Source organism: Prinia subflava, chromosome 18, assembly GCF_021018805.1.
Source record: "Prinia subflava isolate CZ2003 ecotype Zambia chromosome 18, Cam_Psub_1.2, whole genome shotgun sequence".
Lineage (NCBI taxonomy): Eukaryota > Metazoa > Chordata > Aves > Passeriformes > Cisticolidae > Prinia > Prinia subflava.
This window is the reverse complement of record NC_086264.1, coordinates 12,778,133-12,797,193: the sequence shown is the minus strand read 5'-3', so window position 1 is coordinate 12,797,193 and position 19,061 is coordinate 12,778,133. Positions and strand designations below refer to the sequence as shown.

Below are 19,061 nucleotides of genomic sequence, written 5' to 3'. Positions count from 1 at the left end.
AGATGAAGGTTCTATATTGATTTAACAAATGCCATTTTTCATCTAACAACAATGCAAGTCCAAGTTTATTTACAATTCGCCAAATTCAGTGACTCCAGCAAGTGTTGGAGTCAGCAGGTGATCACCAAGGAGCTCTTTCAAATAAATAATTTGCAGATTACATTCACTTTCCTTTTTCCTCCCCGTTCTCCCCATTTCTTACTGCATGTATCACTTCTATACCTTCTATTTTCAAGATCAGCAGTGTTCGGTTATAAAGCAAAAGAAAATGAATCCTGACTTTTAGGACAATGGGCTTTTGCTGGTAGTTGTAAATAGAATTTGACAAGCATTTTTAGTTGCTGATGAGTGCAGTTCCATTATGTTGTTGGTACATTTGCAGGCCTGGAGCTCCTGTGACCATGCAGGCATTTTCTGAGGAGGACAGGAAGCTGTGGATGGAAGCCTTGGATGGAAAAGAAGCTGTAAGTTTAATTTTTAAAATATTCTTTTATAGTGTAATGGGGAATTCCCTCACCCTCTGCTTTCTGATCCCATTTATACTTTGATAAACTGGGATTATGTGGTTTGCAAAGTGATAAATTCAATGAATAAAGGATAAAAGTGAAAGAAGACTCAGGATGGATGAGTAACTTGGTAAAACTCAGTGTAGATAACTGCTAATGCTGATGTGAGAATTTTTCATTGTAATGACAGCATCGATTTTTATAAATAGTTTCCCATCCCAATAATAACATTGGTGTTGTAGAAAACATCTGATATAAGCATGTTCATTTAGTCTGGTGCTCACATGATGCATTCCAGTGGCAAATCTTCCGTGAGTGAATTACATGCTATTATTATTTTATCTTTTAAAACCAGATCAAAAAATTCTTGTCAATGGGACTGAGATTGTGCATGAATTTGCTTAATTTCTGCCTGGCATCAGGAAACAGCTCTGAAATGCTGAATTGCAGCACACTATTTGTTCTTACAGGTTTAAATATATTGGTCTTGTGGGGCAGAAATATGGGTTTTTTCAGACAGTGGTACAGTCTGTTGTTCCATCCTCTGGTTTAATTTGCAGAGATGTTTATTACCATGACATGTTGGCTGAGCTGCACTCCCCAGTAAATTTACAACTTCTAGGAAAGCCAAACTGGGACATAACCACCAGGAATAATCAAATTCTTAATAATCTGAATGACCTTGAAACTGTGGGAATCTCACTTGCAGAGAGACATGGAGCACACACGTCCCAGTGAATTTCAGGGGCTGTAGCTTTGTTCTGAGGGAGCACAGGGCTCTGCTGGTGCTGTGTTCTGCCTGTAAACAGCTCTATTTGTGCCTGTTGAGAATCCTTTTTCCTGGTTTCATGAAAGTCTTTCAAATAATTGATGTCTTTTTTACTCTTTTTGTGTTAGCTGCTCATCAACCTGAACAGAACGAATGCAAAACGAGAGGGAAGTAAGTATTTGAATAAGGCTCTTTTTGGTAATATTTTGCAATTGAGAAAGGCAAAGGTAATTTGTTATTTATTTTTTCCTCTAAAAAAATCCAGCTAAATTATTTTACTTTTAAATCTTGACTTTGAATACTACTTGTAGATTTGTAATTAATGGGTTTTCACAGTGGCTCAGTACATATGTAAGAATTGTTGGACTGGACATCAGCTGGAGAAAGAGTCTGATTGGTTTTGCCAATTTACTTCATGCCTGAAATTGATTCAAGCGTGGATTTGGATGTAAATGCATCACAATTTCTTAATCCAGATTGTGTGTGCATTTCTGTTAGGATGTGTAGGTATGGTTTTAAAAGCAGTTGCAGCTGAATGTCAAGATAGCAAAAAAGCTGAATTTCTGCATTTAAAATATAAACCAAAATATGGAAGTAGAAGAGATGGCTTTCTTTAGACAGCATTAGCTTTCTTCTGTTGCCAAAGTATGAAAGAGTGAAAAGAGGTATCTTCCTTTGATTATGGGCAATTTTTGTTGCTTTTTTAAAAACTTGAAATTGCTGATTAACGCTGGATCCCGGTGTTATTAATAGAAAATTTTCCTCAGATTTGTCTTTTCCTGGGGCAAGACCAGGTCCCCAGGAGCAAGAAGGCCAGATGTTTGGGGGAAGGGCAGTTTTGCAACATAAGCATTTAAATGAAGTTTAGATGTGAAGGAAAAGAGTAAGATAGGAGCAACAAAGGAATGCTGGAGCTCAGCTGTTGTCCTGTTCATGCATCTGCTTTCACGTAGTCAGATCATTAACTGCTGTCAAATGATGAACATGTGTCCTGTCTCTTTAGTGTGGAGTTTCTTTGGCTCAGGGTAGGGCTCAGTAAAAGCCCTGCTGTTGATAATTATGTTTTTTTCATCGTAAGTACTTCCTTGTCCCATTTGGTGAACTCTCTCAGATGCTGTCGATGTTGCAGTAAGCGCTGTTCAATTCCATCTTGCATCTGCCGACGTGTGTGACTAATCAGAGATCCCATTCTTCAAAGGATGCTGCTGTGAACACATTCCCTGAAGCCACTAGCACCAGAACAAGCCTTTACTTTGGCTAGGCAAAGGAGAAAAAAACCAGAATTTCTCTATAAAAAGTGATGTGTTCTACCAATTCCAGAATATTTAGTTCTGCCTCAAAAGTACTAGCCTTGTGATTAAGTCCAGCCTTATTTTTAGTGAAAGACATAATTGCAGTGGTGCTTTAAAACTGCTCAACCCTTTTTATTTTTTTGTAGGTGCACAATTGGATAAGATAGGGTTCACCATCATCAAAAAGTGCATCAGTGCTGTTGAAACACGAGGTAAGGATGAGCCCAGCCTGTCTGAGAAGGGGTGAAGCAGCTGCTCTGCTCTGTGAAGAGGGCTTGTGTGCTAGAGTCTCCTGTAGATCTCTGGAAAAGATTTTACCCTGGAAGACATTTCACTGATTACACTGACCAAGAATCTGTCCAATCCCATCCTTTTATGCGTGGCTTTCTTACAAGAAATGTGTTTGCCAAAAGTGGGGAATAGCACCTGTCCTGGCAAAGGGAGCCAATTTTTGTGCACAGTAGCTGAGAATCCTGTGTTTCTTCTTTCTTATCCTGGGATTCCAGGAATACAGTTAGGTGAGGTACTACCTTCTAGCAGCTCAACAACCCACTTAGTTTGGTTTCAATCCACTTGATTTGTCCATTACATTTCAAGCAGCCATTGATGATTTTCTGTTTACTGATTCTGAACTTAACGTCAACTGCGTTTAAAAAACAAGACAAGTAATCAAAACTCCAAAACAAGAATCCTCTAAAGAACCTTCTGCTGCTATCTGCTGAGCTAAACAAACAGAGGGCCAGGAGAGCATTCAGTTGTTTGTCTTAAGAGAGTTTGGACAAATAGTTGTATGATGAAGAAAATCCCACCTCTCAAGCTGCAGAATTTTCTACCTGTACTTTTTCTTGAAAACAGTTTTTACTTGGGTATTTTACTTTAATGATAACACATCAAAAGCAAGTTATATTCAGCAGGAGAAAACAGGACAGATGCTTCTTCAGAGATGGTGCTTGTGTGCCATGTTTTTATCTCTTTTAATCATAATGGGTGTGAGGTTGGCGTGGGTGGAAAGAGAGGACAGTCTAGTGTGGGTGGAAACTGAGAATAGTCTTGTCATGTCACAGCAGAAGTAGTCTGGTATTCAGAGAGAGAGGAGCATAACAGAGATATTGAACATAAACTTGTCAATGGCTGGATCATTTTTTTCTCAGTTATGTTCCCTTCTGTAAAGCCAAGAAGGGAATTATTTGCTCTGAATGAGTGGAAGCACAAAAAAAAATTCAGTGTCTTGGTTAAAATTCACGTGAGCTTCTGATTCAGCATTGCCTTCCCAGAGCTTTGCTGTGCTTTACCTGGTGGGAAATGCTGAGGAGTCAGGATGTGCATCCCACCTCTCACACGCTGCTGCTTGGATGTGCACCTGTGTTTTGTCTTGGAGAGAGCATTTTGGGATTCTCTTTGGAGTATTTCATTTGTTATTCTCTACTGAGAATAATAGAACGGGGGGGGGGGGATGTTTATAGAAACATCAAAGAGCTGCTTGCTCCATTGGTAAAGGCTCCGTGCATGTTTTTTATGTGCAAGTGGTTGTTTGTACCTCCTGAGAGGCTGAGATGGGTAAAGTTTGCCAGAGCAGTTTGATTTGTCTGGAGCTTGGAGCCGCCAATCTGAGCTGCAGAGAGAGATGGCAGCATTGAGCTGCTCCTCAGCACACCCTGAAGAGGAGCAGAAAACCTTTGCAAGGGACTAAAACCCCGCTGTCACTCCCTTGAATTTAGAGTGTCACTTGCACGGCTGTCTCTGCGCCGTGGATTTTGGTATAAAAAGTTGTATTTGCAGCTATATGTGCAATGCCAGTCACAAAGTGAACTTATCTACCTGTGTACCCTGCTTACAATAGTATAAATGACTGCCTTGCTTTCAATCCCTCGTATTCTCAGCATGCTTCACAAACTGTGTCCCTGTGCCAAATTCTGCCATCAGGCAGCCAAAGCTCCTGAGCTGATGTGAATCAGGAGGAGGTTGTGCTGCGGGGCTGCAGCTCTCCGGGTTGCATTTCAGCGTTTCAGCGGGGAAATGCAGTGAGTTCCTTGCAGTGAGTCACCCTCAATTGTGCTCTGTAAATGCCAGGCTTTAGCAGTGTTGGATGCGCTGAAGATCTGAAATGTGCAGATTAAATCAGATACGGGACTGGTGCAGGGTTTGTGTATTTTAAATAAAACATCGTTTGGAAGTGTAGTCAAAGGTGTCTTCGAAAACTGTGTTGAAATATTAATGCCTCTTTTTGCACTCCTTGATGTCTGCAAGCAATTAGCTGTGCTTTTTTCACGTTGATGAATTTGAAACCGATCAATTATCTGATAATCTCTCTCACAGGCTCACGATTATTGCTGTAGGACTGTCATAGCTCCAATGCTGCCATTTCTCAGAGACTTCAGCATTGTCGTGTCTGTTTGAATACTGAGCAGGAGGTTTTGTGGTTTGACCTTGATTGTGGCTAAGCCTGTTTGGGGTCAGCACAGTTGGTTCCCCCCAGTTTTAATATTAGCAGCACAGGAAGTCCCAAATCAACCTCTGAGATAAGCAAAAGCTGAGTGTGACAGTATTTCTTCAGCTTTTTAGCATCTTGCCTATGATGCAGAAGGCTTGTTCTAAAAAGTATTACTAAAAGTAGTACTAAAAGTGTTACTAAAAGTAGTAGAAGACGTTGTATAAAAAAACTGTGATGCATTTTGGCGAAGCTTGGTGCTAGTTTGGTACCAGAATTTTCCTGGACACATCTGAGAAGTTTGAAGCAAGAACTATTTGCTGCTCTCAAGATGGATTTGTAGTGCATTCTTGTTTGGAGTGCACCAAGGATTGGATTGTTGAGGGTTTTTTTAGTGTCTCCAAGTGGTTCATAGCATGCTGTCATACTAAAACTTAATTTGTTGTGTTGATAACTTCATCTTTTTAGAAGAACAGTGTTGTGGCCCTATAGCTATTTCTTTTTTGAGTTTGTTCTTTTGTGCACAGCTGAACTGTGAGCATACACTGCAGTTGTGTGCTTTGATGAGCACACATAAAATAAAGGAGATTTGGCTCACTCTGTTGCTTTGAGCCAGCTCTAAACGTGGCTTCTATCTTAATGCTCAGCACCATTCCATTCCCCCTTCCTGGGGAGGAAAGGGCCAGTTCTGCCCAGCTGGAGCAGGCAGGGATAGAGGAGGGAGCAGGGCAGGGAGGATTGAGCAGGCTCAAGGATCTGGGGTGGCCCAGGAGGCTGCAGATTGTTTGAAGAAGAGGAAGGCGTCAGAGAGGAGAGAGAAGGTGCAGCAAGGCTAGGCAGGAGCTGAGGAGGTAGAAAAAGCCAAGTTCTCTCTCCCATATTGAGAATTATTGCTGTGTGTTATGGCTCTGTCTGACAGTAATTCATTAAAAGGCTAATGATTTTTACATACTTCATCTAATATTTATTTGGGAAGAAACTTTTTTTTCTCATATGACTGGTTTTAATTTTCCTTCTCTGTGTTGGAACAGCTTGGTATTGAAGCTGGGAATTCTCCACAATTCTTCCTTTGTTGAAGGATATTTTGAATAAGAATACCACATAATCTGTTATTTGAAAAGATTTCCTTGGAGTAGAGACACAGGTATTTTGTGGCATTTCTGCTCTTCCAGGCCAGCGTGATTGTGAAGGTAGATTGTGTTTGTAGATGGCTGCTTATGGTGAGGCCTCTCAAACATTTGTGTACTTCAGTATTTTATCTCCCACTATCTGGGCTCTGAAACAATGCAGCAGACAAAGACCACCTCATTTTGCCCTTCTTCTTCCTTGCCCCTTCTCTCCCTCCCCTTTTTCAATTTATATTCACAATTTTACTTCTCTGGGGATAAAACTGGGTAATGTAACAGAAAGCAAAAAAAAAAAAAAGGGTAGAGAAGTGAATGTATTCATGATGGGAGGGCACAGAGCAATGCCAGGAAAGTGTCCAGTGCCAATATAAAATGGGAGTAGGGACTAAAATTCTCTGCTGGTTGTGGCTCCTCTGTTCATCCCATCAAAACGGTTCAGGAGCTTTTGGTGGTGCCTCTGGATGTAACTCCTGTGTGCACCACAGTGGGTTGGAGTGAGGCCTTGTATCTTAAATAGAAAGCATTTATGAACTTGAAAAATTACTGGTTTGGAGAACTGGGAACAGGCTTAAGTTCTTCTTCATCCAAAGTGTTTTAGTCACTAAACATTGGGAGGGGGGAAACAGAAATGTTAAATTTATAGAAGAAATCTCAATGGAGCATTTGTTGGTTCATTTCTTGCATTATTAGAATGTGGCTGTCGATGTACCCAAAATGCAGTTTAAATTTTTTGGAATTAGACAGTGGTTAATGTATTTATTTTCACCATAGCTTTGTCCCTGTTTGCTTCTTCTCTCAGTTTCAGAAATGGAGTTGAGGTACATGAAATCTTTATCAAAATATAACATGGACTTACCTTAAAAACGGAGTAACAAAAGGATTCTTGTAATACTTAATTTTTAATGTTGTTCTTGGGACTGTTAAAACTATGTAGTCTCTCTGTCTTTGAAGAAAATTTGTTGCCTGGGGCAGAATTTTTAATGCTAAATTTGACTGTGATTGATCTCATGCTTTTTGTTTGTTTGTTTGTTTTTTACATAATAGGTATAAATGACCAAGGATTGTACAGAGTTGTGGGGGTGAGTTCAAAGGTCCAGAGACTTCTGAGTTTGTTGATGGGTATGCCTCTATTTTACAAATATTTTTTCAGTATTTTATTTCATGTTGTTTTACTGTCAATATTCACTTTTTAAAGCACCTGCCAGTAGTTTGCTCCAGTCCATGCAAATAATCACCTTGTCATTGTAAGTTCCTCTACTTTAGAAAGACCTGGATGAGTTGAAATGAATAAATTAAGAAGTGCTATGAGACATTTAGGAGCAAAGAATGTTCTTTGTGCAAGGTTGATGGAAGTGGGATTAAAGCAGCCTAAGATGAAGAATCTGATCAGAGAGTTGAAAATACCAAACTAAGGAAAGTTTGAAGCTGGTTCCTTCATTGTTTGAAGTTTCCACCTTCCTTCTCCCTTGCCCATGTGTCTTCAGTTAATCACTGTGCAAATAAGACAATTAATTTAAGCCCACTGTTAAAGAGCTATTTGGTTGAAGAGGAGAGATATGATATATGTATTAATAATAACTGTGTGTCGAGGCAGGAGACAGATGGAGAAAGGATTTGGTTTTGTAAACTTCAGCATCTCAGGCTCTTTTCTACCCAGCTAGCTAAAATAATTCGCATAAACTTTTTTTCCTCCCTTTTCTCTCTGGAAATTTTGCTGCATCTTTAATTCCAGTGACTGGAATTCTCCTGCCTCTCTGCTGTCCCTGGGGGAGGGAAAAAGAGAGGAATATTGGCACCTGGATGCAGTCCCTCATCTGCCTGCTCTCTCTCACCAAAGCAGTGGCCACGACTGCGAAACGCGCCGTGTTCCCTTGTCCTGAGCACTGACAGTACATGCAGGCAGACAAGACCACTGGGATTAGTTCATTTTTACACAGCTCCCAAACCTGTCACTTGACAGCAAAGGTCTGATACTCAGGGATTCATTGGTATGCAAAGAAGCTTGTTTGCAGTTTGCACCAGGCTCTTCTCCAGAACCATGCATGCTCCATCTGTGCTGATAACACAGTGTTCTTTGGCACTGCAAACTGAAGGAAGCCAGAAAGTGAATTCATTTCATTACCCCAGACATTATGTGAATGACAAAGCGCTTTTATATTATGTGCTGCTGTCAGTTCAGTGCCACCTGTAAGACTTTTTCTTTCCCTTCCTTTATTTTTTCAAACAGCCTGTCTCCTCAGAAATGATAAGACATCTTGAGACTTGAGGACCTGCATGTCATATCAATCTGTCATAATGACCTTGCTAAATATTAATTTATGATGTCTTCCTTTAATCAATATTAACAGCACCCTGAAGTACTCCATTAGTAAACCTTTAAAGTATTATTGAAAAAAGGCTCTTCTTGGAAATACGAGCTGGGATTAATAAAAATGACTGATCTGTAACAGATTTTCGTGGTTGTTTATCTGTGTTGGGGTTAGCCTCGGTGAGCAATAACCATCTTTAGCCATTGACCATGGCAAGAATGACGTGCTGTCACTCAGAGAGCCTTGATTAAATTCATTTGATAGCACAAGATGCTTTTCAGCTTCCTTCTTGCTGCCTCAGCTTGGGCGTGCAGGTCTGGCAGGCAGATTTTCCTTGCTGCCATTACTGCTGTCCAAATTAAATAGATTCAGGTTGCCAGTGGTTCAGTAGCAGCTGGAAGAGTTTGCTGGGGATTCCAGCATCTGCTTTTGGTTACTTTTTAAAATCAGGAACGTTTTTTTGTCGTTCCCAAGTTTCACATATTTATTTGACATGGGAAGAATACAATGGTATCAAGATGAGGCAAAATAGTGAACAGGAAAAAGTTGGGGTGAGAGCAGCTCCTTTCTGATGATTTGTTGAAAGTGATCCTTGCTCTGCTCTTTATCTCTCTGTCCTCAGAGGAGAACAAAGAGGGTTCCTTTTTGATATACAGTGGTACAGAGAATTTAAAATGACTGATTAATCTTTAATCCTTTGTCTCTGGGCATACTCTTAGATACTCTTTTATATGAAAGATTTTTCAGAATCATAAAAAACTCATATTAACTTTCTGTATTTTAAAATGTTTGATAAGATTTCAAAGTATTTTAAGGGACCTATCACTGACCATGAGGTTCACAGTTGGAAAGGCCTGATGTGAAAAAAGTCTTCCAAATGGTAACAGGGACGTGATTTTTTTTTTTTTTTCTTTTTTTTTTATAGTTTTGTCTCTTTTTGAGAATATTTTCTGTAGAATTTTGGAAAGTAGTCTGAGAGTCAGGAGAGTATGAGAAGACCAACATATGCTTTTCTAGTGCTATGAATGCATAGATTTTCATCTGTAATGCAAATATCTAGTGGAGCGAAGTCTCTGCAAAATCAGGCTTAGCAATCAAATCTACAATTCTACTTAAAAATAGAAGTTAATTTTACAAGTGGCTTAGTCAGTGAAGTTACCTGTAAGTGGTACTGTGCTGTTTTGCAGCAAAGATCTTGTTTGAATTTAAAGGGAGGTGTCCAGTGAGGAACTGCTGAGGACCTGCAGCTCTGCTGATGGGTGCAGCTTTGGTTTCTGATGCTGTCTGGTGTGAGAAATACCAGATATTCCATGTAGCAGGGAGCTTTCGGGTGCTTCTGCCTTCCCAAAATAGCAGGTTTCAAAACAATGACACGGAATTCCTTTTTATTTCATATACAGTAGATTTATTTCATATACAGTAGATTTATTTCATATACAGTAGATTACAGTACCCATGCACATCTCCAGTGGCCATGTTGCATATGAAAGCAGAGTCTCCTCCTAACCAACCTCTGGCTCCCTCATTGTCAGAAAGATTTGCATAAAATGTAGACCTGATCTGTCCAAAGCTGTTCCTAAATACACACAATTAGTTTTACAGGCATAAAATTCCCCTCAGTGCACAGTGGCTGTTACATGAGCAAGGGGCATGAAAACAGCCAGGGTAATTTTTCTTCAAATCTGCTTAAACTTCCAGTTCTTACTGCAATGGGACGTTTGAGGTAGAGGGGGAAAATGCAGCAGGAATAGCGAAATCAATCAGGTGATAAAGCACAGAGCAATGTAAAGCAAATACCAAACCAAAAATGAAGAAAATGTCTTTAAATCTTGATGGCTTCTACAATCAAACCAGGAGCTTGCAGCAGGGCTATTTTTTTTTCCTCAGAGAGATAATGACATGTTTCAACAATAACTTCTATTTTTTATTTTAAGAGGCTCGCTTTGGAATTCAGACGCCTGTTGTTTTCTTCCCAAAATTCATCAACAAATTTCAATGAGCAGAGTGCTTACTTTGAATGTAAAGGAGGCTGATGATTATGGAGCAGCTATTTAAAAACTGGATATTACATAGTAGTTTAGTAACAAAACCCCCATAGATTTTGTAGCTTCTGATGTGATGGCAGTTTTTATTTGATTAATTCAGGAGACAAATTTTCTTCTCGAAAAAGAGAATTTGAACATGGAAACAGCTAGCATGCTAAAAAACAAAAAAAGAAGCTTATATCTGAGACAATTCTGAGTATTTTGGGTGGTGGTTGGCTAGGAACAGTTTGCTAGAAAATGTTACCTGACCTGTATTTTAAAAATGAGATTTAAATAATTGATATAATGAGGGAGAATATTCAGTTACAGAAATAATTGCTTGGCACAGCTTTTAGAACAAAATTATTTAGTCCCAGTAAAAGGACTGCACCTTTAATCAGGGATCCTAATTTGATTTTTTAAATGTGTCTGTCGTTTGTCTGACAGGCCAAGTAACAAATGAGTTCTGAATTGTGTGGAGGGGTCCACACGTAATCTGTGTCAGCAGTGACTGATAGAAATATTTCTCAGTAAATAATAACAGGGAACTCGCATTGGGCTGGGCTGGCCTCTGTTTTGAGGCCAAAAGGGGTTTTTTGATTAAAAAACATCCCAGTGTGTTGTTTTTTATGTGTCAAAGTCTTCAAGTTGCTGGGTCAATCCAACAAAACCCTTTTGGTTTGGTCACTCTTGTTCCCAGCTAACCCGGGAGATTGGGAGTTCTGGGGCCCTGGCAATGGTCAGACAAACAAGGATTTCCTTCCAGTGGCTAAAAGTGATCAAATAAGGCAAACATGCAGCAAAAATCTCCTTTTCCTCTTTGGGAACACCTCTTAAAGGTTTTCACACAGAGGGTGGAGCTGCACTTTGACTCTTCTCATCAACAATTTACAAGCAAAACTATGGAAAGAGTTTATCACTTTAAATAAGAAATAAAAGAATAAAAGATAAATTCTTTTTAGAGGGTCTTTTTCCCTAAACTGTTTTTGGACATCTTTCTGTATTTGTGAACATCTCTCTGTTTAATTAGAGGTGTGAAAATTTCAATTGCTAGAGAGATCTTTTTACATGAGGGTGATTTTTAATCCTTCGTTAAAGAAAAAAAAATCAGCAGTGAATAGTTTTAAAAACAAAATATGAAAATGGAATTTATAAACAGATCTGAATATTTGGTCTTCATATCACCAAATAATAATAATAAAAAGGACGTTGCTTCTGTGCTCATGTGAGCAAACACGTAGTGTTGAAAATTGGTGTGTTGCTGTTCATGTAGCTCATACTGATTTAAAATCCCCTTTTTCATGTCCCTTTTCTCTTTCTGGATATTTTCTAGATTCAAAAACCTGCAATGAGGTTGACCTGGAGAACTCTGTGGATTGGGAAGTGAAGACGATTACGAGTGCTCTGAAGCAGTATCTGCGGTACGGCCGGCTCTTGCTCATTTGGGTTTTTAGACTATAAATTCTTATTTTAGTTCTCTTATGCAGTGTTTTAAGCTGCACCAGTTAGCTTTGCTACATTTTAGAACAGGAGCTCATTTTGTCCAAATATGTTTTTTATTTGTAAAGCAAAATACTTTAGCAACATTAATTGGGTCATATGAGACAAGCCCCCAAACACTTTTTGTTTCCTTTTTGTTTGTTTGTGTGGTGGAATGAAAAGGGAGAGGGCTGTGAAATTTTTAATATTTTCCTCTTCTCCTTCTGACCCTCACTCTGATGTTCTGTGTGCAATAGTAATAATATTCTGAGTGTGAAAATTTTTAAATATTTAGAATATGTTCTCTATTCAAATGGCTTTGCCAATTCCTCATAAAGCTATTTTACTAAATTGCCTAAGAACATAAAATTTGCACTTTTGTGTATCTCTTGTAATGTAACACAAACACTGTACTTTTAATCTGCTATTTTTATTAAATACAACATTATTACAATCACTATCAATGAGGGCTGCAGAAATATTGTAAGGACACAACTTGAATTCAAGGGCCTTTGTATCAATGGTTGATTCCAGTATAAGGATTATTCTACTGAATGTTAAAAAGGTTTCCTGCTTAGAGTAAATGCAGCTAGAAGAAAATACAGTTAAACTTATTATGTCATCCTTGCTTTACAGAAGCCTTCCAGAGCCACTGATGACATACGAGTTGCATGGAGAATTCATCGTTCCTGCCAGTAAATACACGACTCTGGTTCAAATAGAAATCTTTTGTTGTTGTGCTGTTGTGACCTCAGGAGCACTCTGCAAATGCAGTTTCAGAGAAATGCTTCATCCCAGGAAAAATACAGGAACAAGGAATAATAAATGATTTATGAATATGTTTTAATCAGTATTTAGTCCTAGTGTGTGTCACATATAATTTGACTGCCCAGCACCGTTTTTACTTTTATGGAAAAACTTTTGCATAGCCAGTGCAAACATTTATTCTTATTATCTCAATTGTATAATGATAAACATCTACTTAATCTGTGATTTTTTTTTTGCCTTCCATTTATAAAGAGTATGAAGCTTAGCAAAAGAAAGTCCACTAATCTGAGCTCATTTGGGTCCTTAAAGCACAATTTTTCAGTGCCCTGCTAGCTTTGTGTGCAGCCTGAGTGTTCCTCACGGGTCAGAGGAAAGGAGAGAGCAGAGCAGATCACACCGAGGCAGCTCAAATACAGACTTGGAGAAGACACAACAGCATGTGCAGCTCAGTTGTGTGGTATCTACTGTACACAGGGTTTTTTTGGAAGAGGATAGAGGGAAAATGGAAGAAAATTTTTGGCCAAGTATCAAACAGATATTTAGCTGATTTTCTTCCCAGCCTGTAGCACTTCTGGCAAACTGTGGAAAGCAGAATTAAAATAAACTTTGAGACAATTGCTTTATCATCTTCAGATTGCTGTAATGACTTTCCAGGACTGCAGAATGTGTTTTCTTCTGGTCCTTAATTCAAAACGAGAATTAGCTCAGGAAATTCGTTGCCAAAGCACATGCTAGCAGGCTAGTGCTTAAACAAAATTCAAATCCTTACCTACGTGGTGTCTTCACATTTGTATTGGAAAGTGTTTAAATAATTTCTAGACTTCTGAAGTTTTGCCAGCAGTTTCTCACTTTATTTTTCTTTATTTTATAGTCTCTTTCAGAGGGAAGCTTCAGTTGAAGTTACACGTTTTAGACAGTACAGTGTTCATAAGTAGTAAACAGCTCAGAAAAGGAGTTGATTCTGGGGAGGGAAATTTAATCAACGTTGCAGATTTGAGTTACAGTATGCTCAAAAATAGGTACTCACTGTTGTTTCCTATGTTGGCTATAAAAAAACAACACTGGAAATAGCCTGGAGTGTCCTTTTCCCTAAAACTATTGGAGGAGGAGCCAAAATTAAAAAGATTTCCTTCAGTTTTGTTCTCTTTACACATATCAGTATGGATTGAAACTATATGAGCTTTGACTGTATCTGATAATTAAATTGTTTAGCCATTCTTTAATTAGAATTAGTGATCTCACATATACATAAAATATTCCCACTTTAAAGGATGCCTGTTTTTTCTGTGAGAATTTTGAGTAGCTCACTAGAAATTAAACATTTTGCTTTTTGGTAGCCTTTTTTTCTTGCAATCTGTGCAGGGGTGTTCACTGCTAAAGAGTGAAATACAGCCCTAAAATCTACAGCAATATGCAAAGAAAAAGATCTGAAAAAATCTGAGGAAATCTGGAGTTTTGTAGGAAATACACTTAGCAGTCAAAGTTGCCTTAGAGAAAAATGGGACCTGATCAGTGGTCCTCAGGACAAAACTTCTTTTGCATTCAGAATAAAGTCTAAATTTTTCCCATTCTGTGAGAATTTCATTCTACTACTCCTTTGTAGTATTATTATAGACAATAGAAATACTTCCATTCCTCTCGTTATACCCACTGCAGAGATGTAATTTTGTCATTTAATGTAACTTGCAGTAGGAAGATGGTTTTTTCATCTTTTACAGGTTCTTGTTTTCATCTGTGTACAGTGAAACCTGCAGGGGCCAAAATTACGCAATTTAACGTGCAACAGACAAAAATAAAAATCTCTTTTCTTATCTTTATTTCTGTACTGTACCAGAGATGCCATTGTCATTCAGAACCTTGGTCTCAGTGTTCTCAGTAGTTATTTCTGCATGTTCACCCTTCAGAGGTCATTAGGTTTCTAGGCTTTTGGATGTGCATGCAGTTTCCAATGCAAGGCAGCACAAATGCAGTGTCATTAGGTGCAACAAAACCGAGTTGTAATTACGAGGACAATCAATTAATGATGCTGAAGAGGGAAGCAGTGCAGATCCCCTCTGTGGCACCTGAACATCGCTGCTCACCTTGCAGCGTGTTTGTCCAAAGCAGCAAGACAATAACTGCATCTGTCAGTCTTTAAAAATAGATGAACAAAGCATCCTTTTGCAGGTGGATGGAAGGATGAGCTCTCAAAATAAGTAAATAAGTTGTTAATTCTAGAACAATATCACGTGTGAAAACAGGCACATATGTTCCCTGCTGCTGTGTTTGGAGATCCATACGCGGTCCAGTGAAGTGTGTGCAGTATTTATCCATGCAGGGGTGGCAGAAGGTTTGTGTTTCTGTGCGTCTTATTTTAAATTGTTTTTTGAGATATTTATTTCTGTGTCCCATAGAAAGTGGGAGTCCTGAATCTCGAGTCAACGCTGTTCACTTCTTGGTCCACAAACTCCCGGAGAAGAACAAGGAGATGCTGGAAATTCTGGTGAAGCATTTATCCAAGTGAGTGTCCTGACCTGCTCTCCTCCCTTGGCAGAACTCTTTTCTTTCCCTTTCTCTAACTAATGGGCTCTAGTGAGGTGTGGCTGCAGCTGAATTTTGCATTTTGGTGCATCCTCAGCCCCAGAACCAAACGTGCAAAGCAGACAAAGCATTTGCCTCACGCTGTGCGTGTTTTGGCGGGAAAAGCAGAAATATGAGAAGTTAATGAAGCCATAGAAATATTTATTTTAGCAGTCCTGCCAGCAGCTGAGGGCTTGATTGAAGTGAGAAAAGGAACATTATACTTTCTTTTTGCAAATTCTGGCAGAGGGAGTAGTGGGGATCTGTTAGCAAATTTAAGTTGGTTTCACACTTGCCCTGGTCCAAGGCTAAGAGCATTTTATATATTTAGTAAGATATTTATATATTCAGTAAGAGATTGGTTTTGTTTTCAAGTTGCCAGTGGAAGAATGGCTTTTCACTTTTCCAGAATTTAGTAAGACTTCATTTGAAGAAACTGCACAAAAGAGACTTCTAAAACATAGATTAAGGAAATGTAATGTTTTCATTTGTAGACTGCAGTTTCCAACAGTAATGGAAATTTTTCATAACCCATTTCCTGTTTTTTCCTTCAATTCTTTTCAAAAAGTGTTTCAAAGCATGCCAAGAGGAATCTGATGACTGTGGCCAACCTAGGGGTAGTGTTTGGACCAACCTTAATGAGGCCACAGGAAGAAACTGTAGCAGCCATCATGGACCTGAAATTTCAGAATATTGTCGTTGAAATCCTGATAGAAAATCACGAGAAGGTGAGTTTTGCTACATTTTCACATTTCTGAGCATTGTCTGAAACAATCTGCTGGCCTTAATGGGGTTAAGCATGGAATTAGGCATGACATTAAACTAATAGTTTAATTCTAAAGAACAGTCTCTATTCACTGTATGCTTTTTAATTTATTTATTTATTGGTTATTTATCCTTAATAATCATTGCTGGTCATAGTGAACTGACATTTTGGAATGCACATTTCCTGGTAGTGGCAGTGCTTCTGTGTGTGGTACACCAGTAGATTTGCATTATGATATTTGCATTTGCTTTTTTTCTGAGCAAAAGTGAAACAAAACTGGAAAAGAGAAAGCCTAGGCTCAGTTTTTAGCTCTTCCATCAAGTACTTTGACCAGAGTCTGAATTCATTGTTTTATGTCTTCATTTTATCTCAGAGTTCCCAGAGTACAAAAGAAGACTTGGCTGTGCTCTAAATTTTATGTGTATAAAGCATTTAGGAGGGTGCCAGGTATTAACACTTCCTTTGTTTTCAGCTGAATGTGTTATTTTAAGCCTTTGTATTTGGGGTAGTACCGAAAATAGAAGTTGTTGTTGCTGCTGTTACTAAAGTTGGTAGTTACTAAAGTGCTTCACTGTCCAGGATATCAGCACATTACTGCATGTAATCTGGGATCTGAAATTAAAAATATAAATAGTAAAAAAGTCCTGTACTTGTCTCCTTATTTGGGTGCTCCTTTGGGAATCCCTTGTGTCCAAGCTGACTCCTGTAACTGGATGTTTAGGGTGCTTTGTACTGGGAGATGGACAGCATCTCCCTAACTCTTACTGTCAAAAAAAGAAATGCTTTGGAAAAATCCCAAAATGGGCTTTTCCCTCTCTCCTTTCTGAAGCACTCGGAGCATTGAAATTATTTCCTTTAAAGGTTAACAGTGTTGAAATTGGCTATTTAAGTGAAGTGTTATCTACTCTAAATAATAAATGTTTTAGGTTTTTCTGACAATGTGGTTGTGCCCCCTCCCTGACTGATGCAGGCTGGGCAGAGCTGTGTGCACACGGTGGGTTTTGTTAGCTGATTTAGGGTGTAATGCTGTCCTCACACTGAGCAGATCTGGGATTGTTCTGCTGGAAAAACACCGGGCTGCACATGTGGCTCAAGTTCTGAGCAGTAAATATTCCAAGAGCTGCAAGCCGTGGTATTAATTTTGGAGCTTAGAAATGAAAGTAAACTTTGCAGCTGAGCTCACGATTTTAAAGCTATCGAGGCAACCACAGAAATTAAAGAAAGTTGAGAGGGAGCAAGCAGAGACAGGGTGTTTTAATAACATGTGGAGGTTGAGTTGTGTTTATCCAAATCACCACAGATTAGCACCATCCTATTCTTGTGCCAGCTCAGTCACACGTCTCTAAAAACTGGACATCAGTTTTACATTTGAAACATTAATGGCCTTTCTTGCTGCTCTGAAAATGCAGAGAAGCGAGGGATGGAAAGTACATCAGTATAATTCTGCATCATTTCCCACAATTTCTTGGTTTTATGCCTTCTTTAGGAATAGAAGGGTATAATTTTTTTAAGGGGTTTCTGTCATTTCTAACAGTGAGGTTGCCATCAGTGGTTTGCCTCAGGAACCTCTCCCACGCTGGAGCTGCTCCCAGAGTGGAAGGCAGCCCCAGGTGTGACCTCTGTGTGTTGGAACAAAGGCCATGGAGAGGTGTGTGTTGAGGAATTACAAAAAAATTATAGTCACACTGAATATGCTGCTTTTACAAGTGACCTTTCTTCATTTAGGACCTGCTTTTAAAGGCAAGCAAGGCCATTGCCAGTCTAATGTTCATTTTATATTGTTATTTTAAATTTCTGTGCATTTCAGACTTACTGAGAGTCTTGCATTAGATATTTTTATTTATAGCCCTAGTGAAGTCCTAGGAAAAGTCACCAGCTGTGGGTTAAAATATTTTAAAATATTTAATTCAGCCACTATTCCAATTCTGCTAATTTTTTAGCAGCTTCTGCTGATAGGAGCAAAATTTGGAATTGTAGGAGAGGGATGGAGTCAAGGTGGAGATGCACTGACCCTTCACAGTCAGTGCAGATGTAATTTCCAGAGACATTTCTTTTCCTCTGCAGCAAAGGAAATGACCACAAACTTCCCAACCGTAGAAGCAGGAGCCATCAGCATTTCTGGTATAAATACTGTAACCTGGTAGGCAAAATGGTAAAAACAAGTTAGGATTCCTCAAATATTTTACAATTTTATGTCTTTTGTGGATAGCTTTACTGAACAAGAATTACTGTTCGTTTTTAGGAGGAGACATGATTGGGTAACTGCCTTTGAAATCCTGGTTCAGTCATTCCAGCATCATCACTTTGCCGGGTTCTAATTAGAGAATTTCTGTGCAATTAGTGTGGAAACCTGAACACAATGACTTGCCCTAAGATAAGAGTATCATGCCTGGTGAATAAGCTGATTTTGTTTGTTTTGGGTTTTTTTTAAGCTTTGTTGATATGTACATTTATTTCCTGCTGGCTAGAAACCAGTGAGTGCCACTTCCACCCTGTTACAGGCTGCACGTGTACATCCCATCCAAATCTATGATCCAATTTCAGGCTGTTGGGAGGGGATGTTTTACAAAATGAACACTGAAATCAGACCATAGAGCCTGACGTGTTGCTTAAATGGCACTAGAATTACACAATGGTTAAGGGACAGAGGAGTATCAGGGATGGAATTATTCAGCTTTTTTCAGTTCCAGACAAGTCTCTGCCTGGAGATCTCACAGTGCCCACTCTGAGCTGCACAAGCAGGTCTCTGCTTTGAAAGAAGAAGACAAAAGCTACACCCAAGCTGAGATATTTCACTCAGGACCTTCAGAACCACCTGCTGTGGAAGCAAGGAGAATCCAAAGGATAGTTGGACCTGTAAATCTCTTGCTTTGCTTCTGTCCTATGGCTACAGGGGAAGGACAGGCAGATAGGGGAAGGATAGCCAGATTTTGTGTCCTGTATCTTTTTATTCACTGAAGAAGCATCAAGAAATTCATGTTTGTGTCTCATCATGATGTTTATTTTGCTTTAAGATAACCAGCTCAGGGGCTGA

The 19,061-nt window shown here is 39.0% G+C and overlaps 1 protein-coding gene across 1 annotated transcript in view; it reads left to right on the top strand.

Moving 5' to 3' along the window:
• The window catches only part of ARHGAP10 (Rho GTPase activating protein 10), a 103,105-nt gene that overhangs the window by 42,424 nt on the left and 41,620 nt on the right, over positions 1–19,061 (top strand). The window contains exons 11-18 of the mRNA XM_063415242.1: positions 383–464; positions 1,404–1,446; positions 2,714–2,779; positions 7,167–7,241; positions 11,789–11,876; positions 12,571–12,629; positions 15,096–15,201; positions 15,830–15,989. Coding sequence (XP_063271312.1) covers positions 383–464; positions 1,404–1,446; positions 2,714–2,779; positions 7,167–7,241; positions 11,789–11,876; positions 12,571–12,629; positions 15,096–15,201; positions 15,830–15,989 — 679 coding nt within the window. The remainder of the gene's footprint in view (positions 1–382; positions 465–1,403; positions 1,447–2,713; positions 2,780–7,166; positions 7,242–11,788; positions 11,877–12,570; positions 12,630–15,095; positions 15,202–15,829; positions 15,990–19,061) is intronic.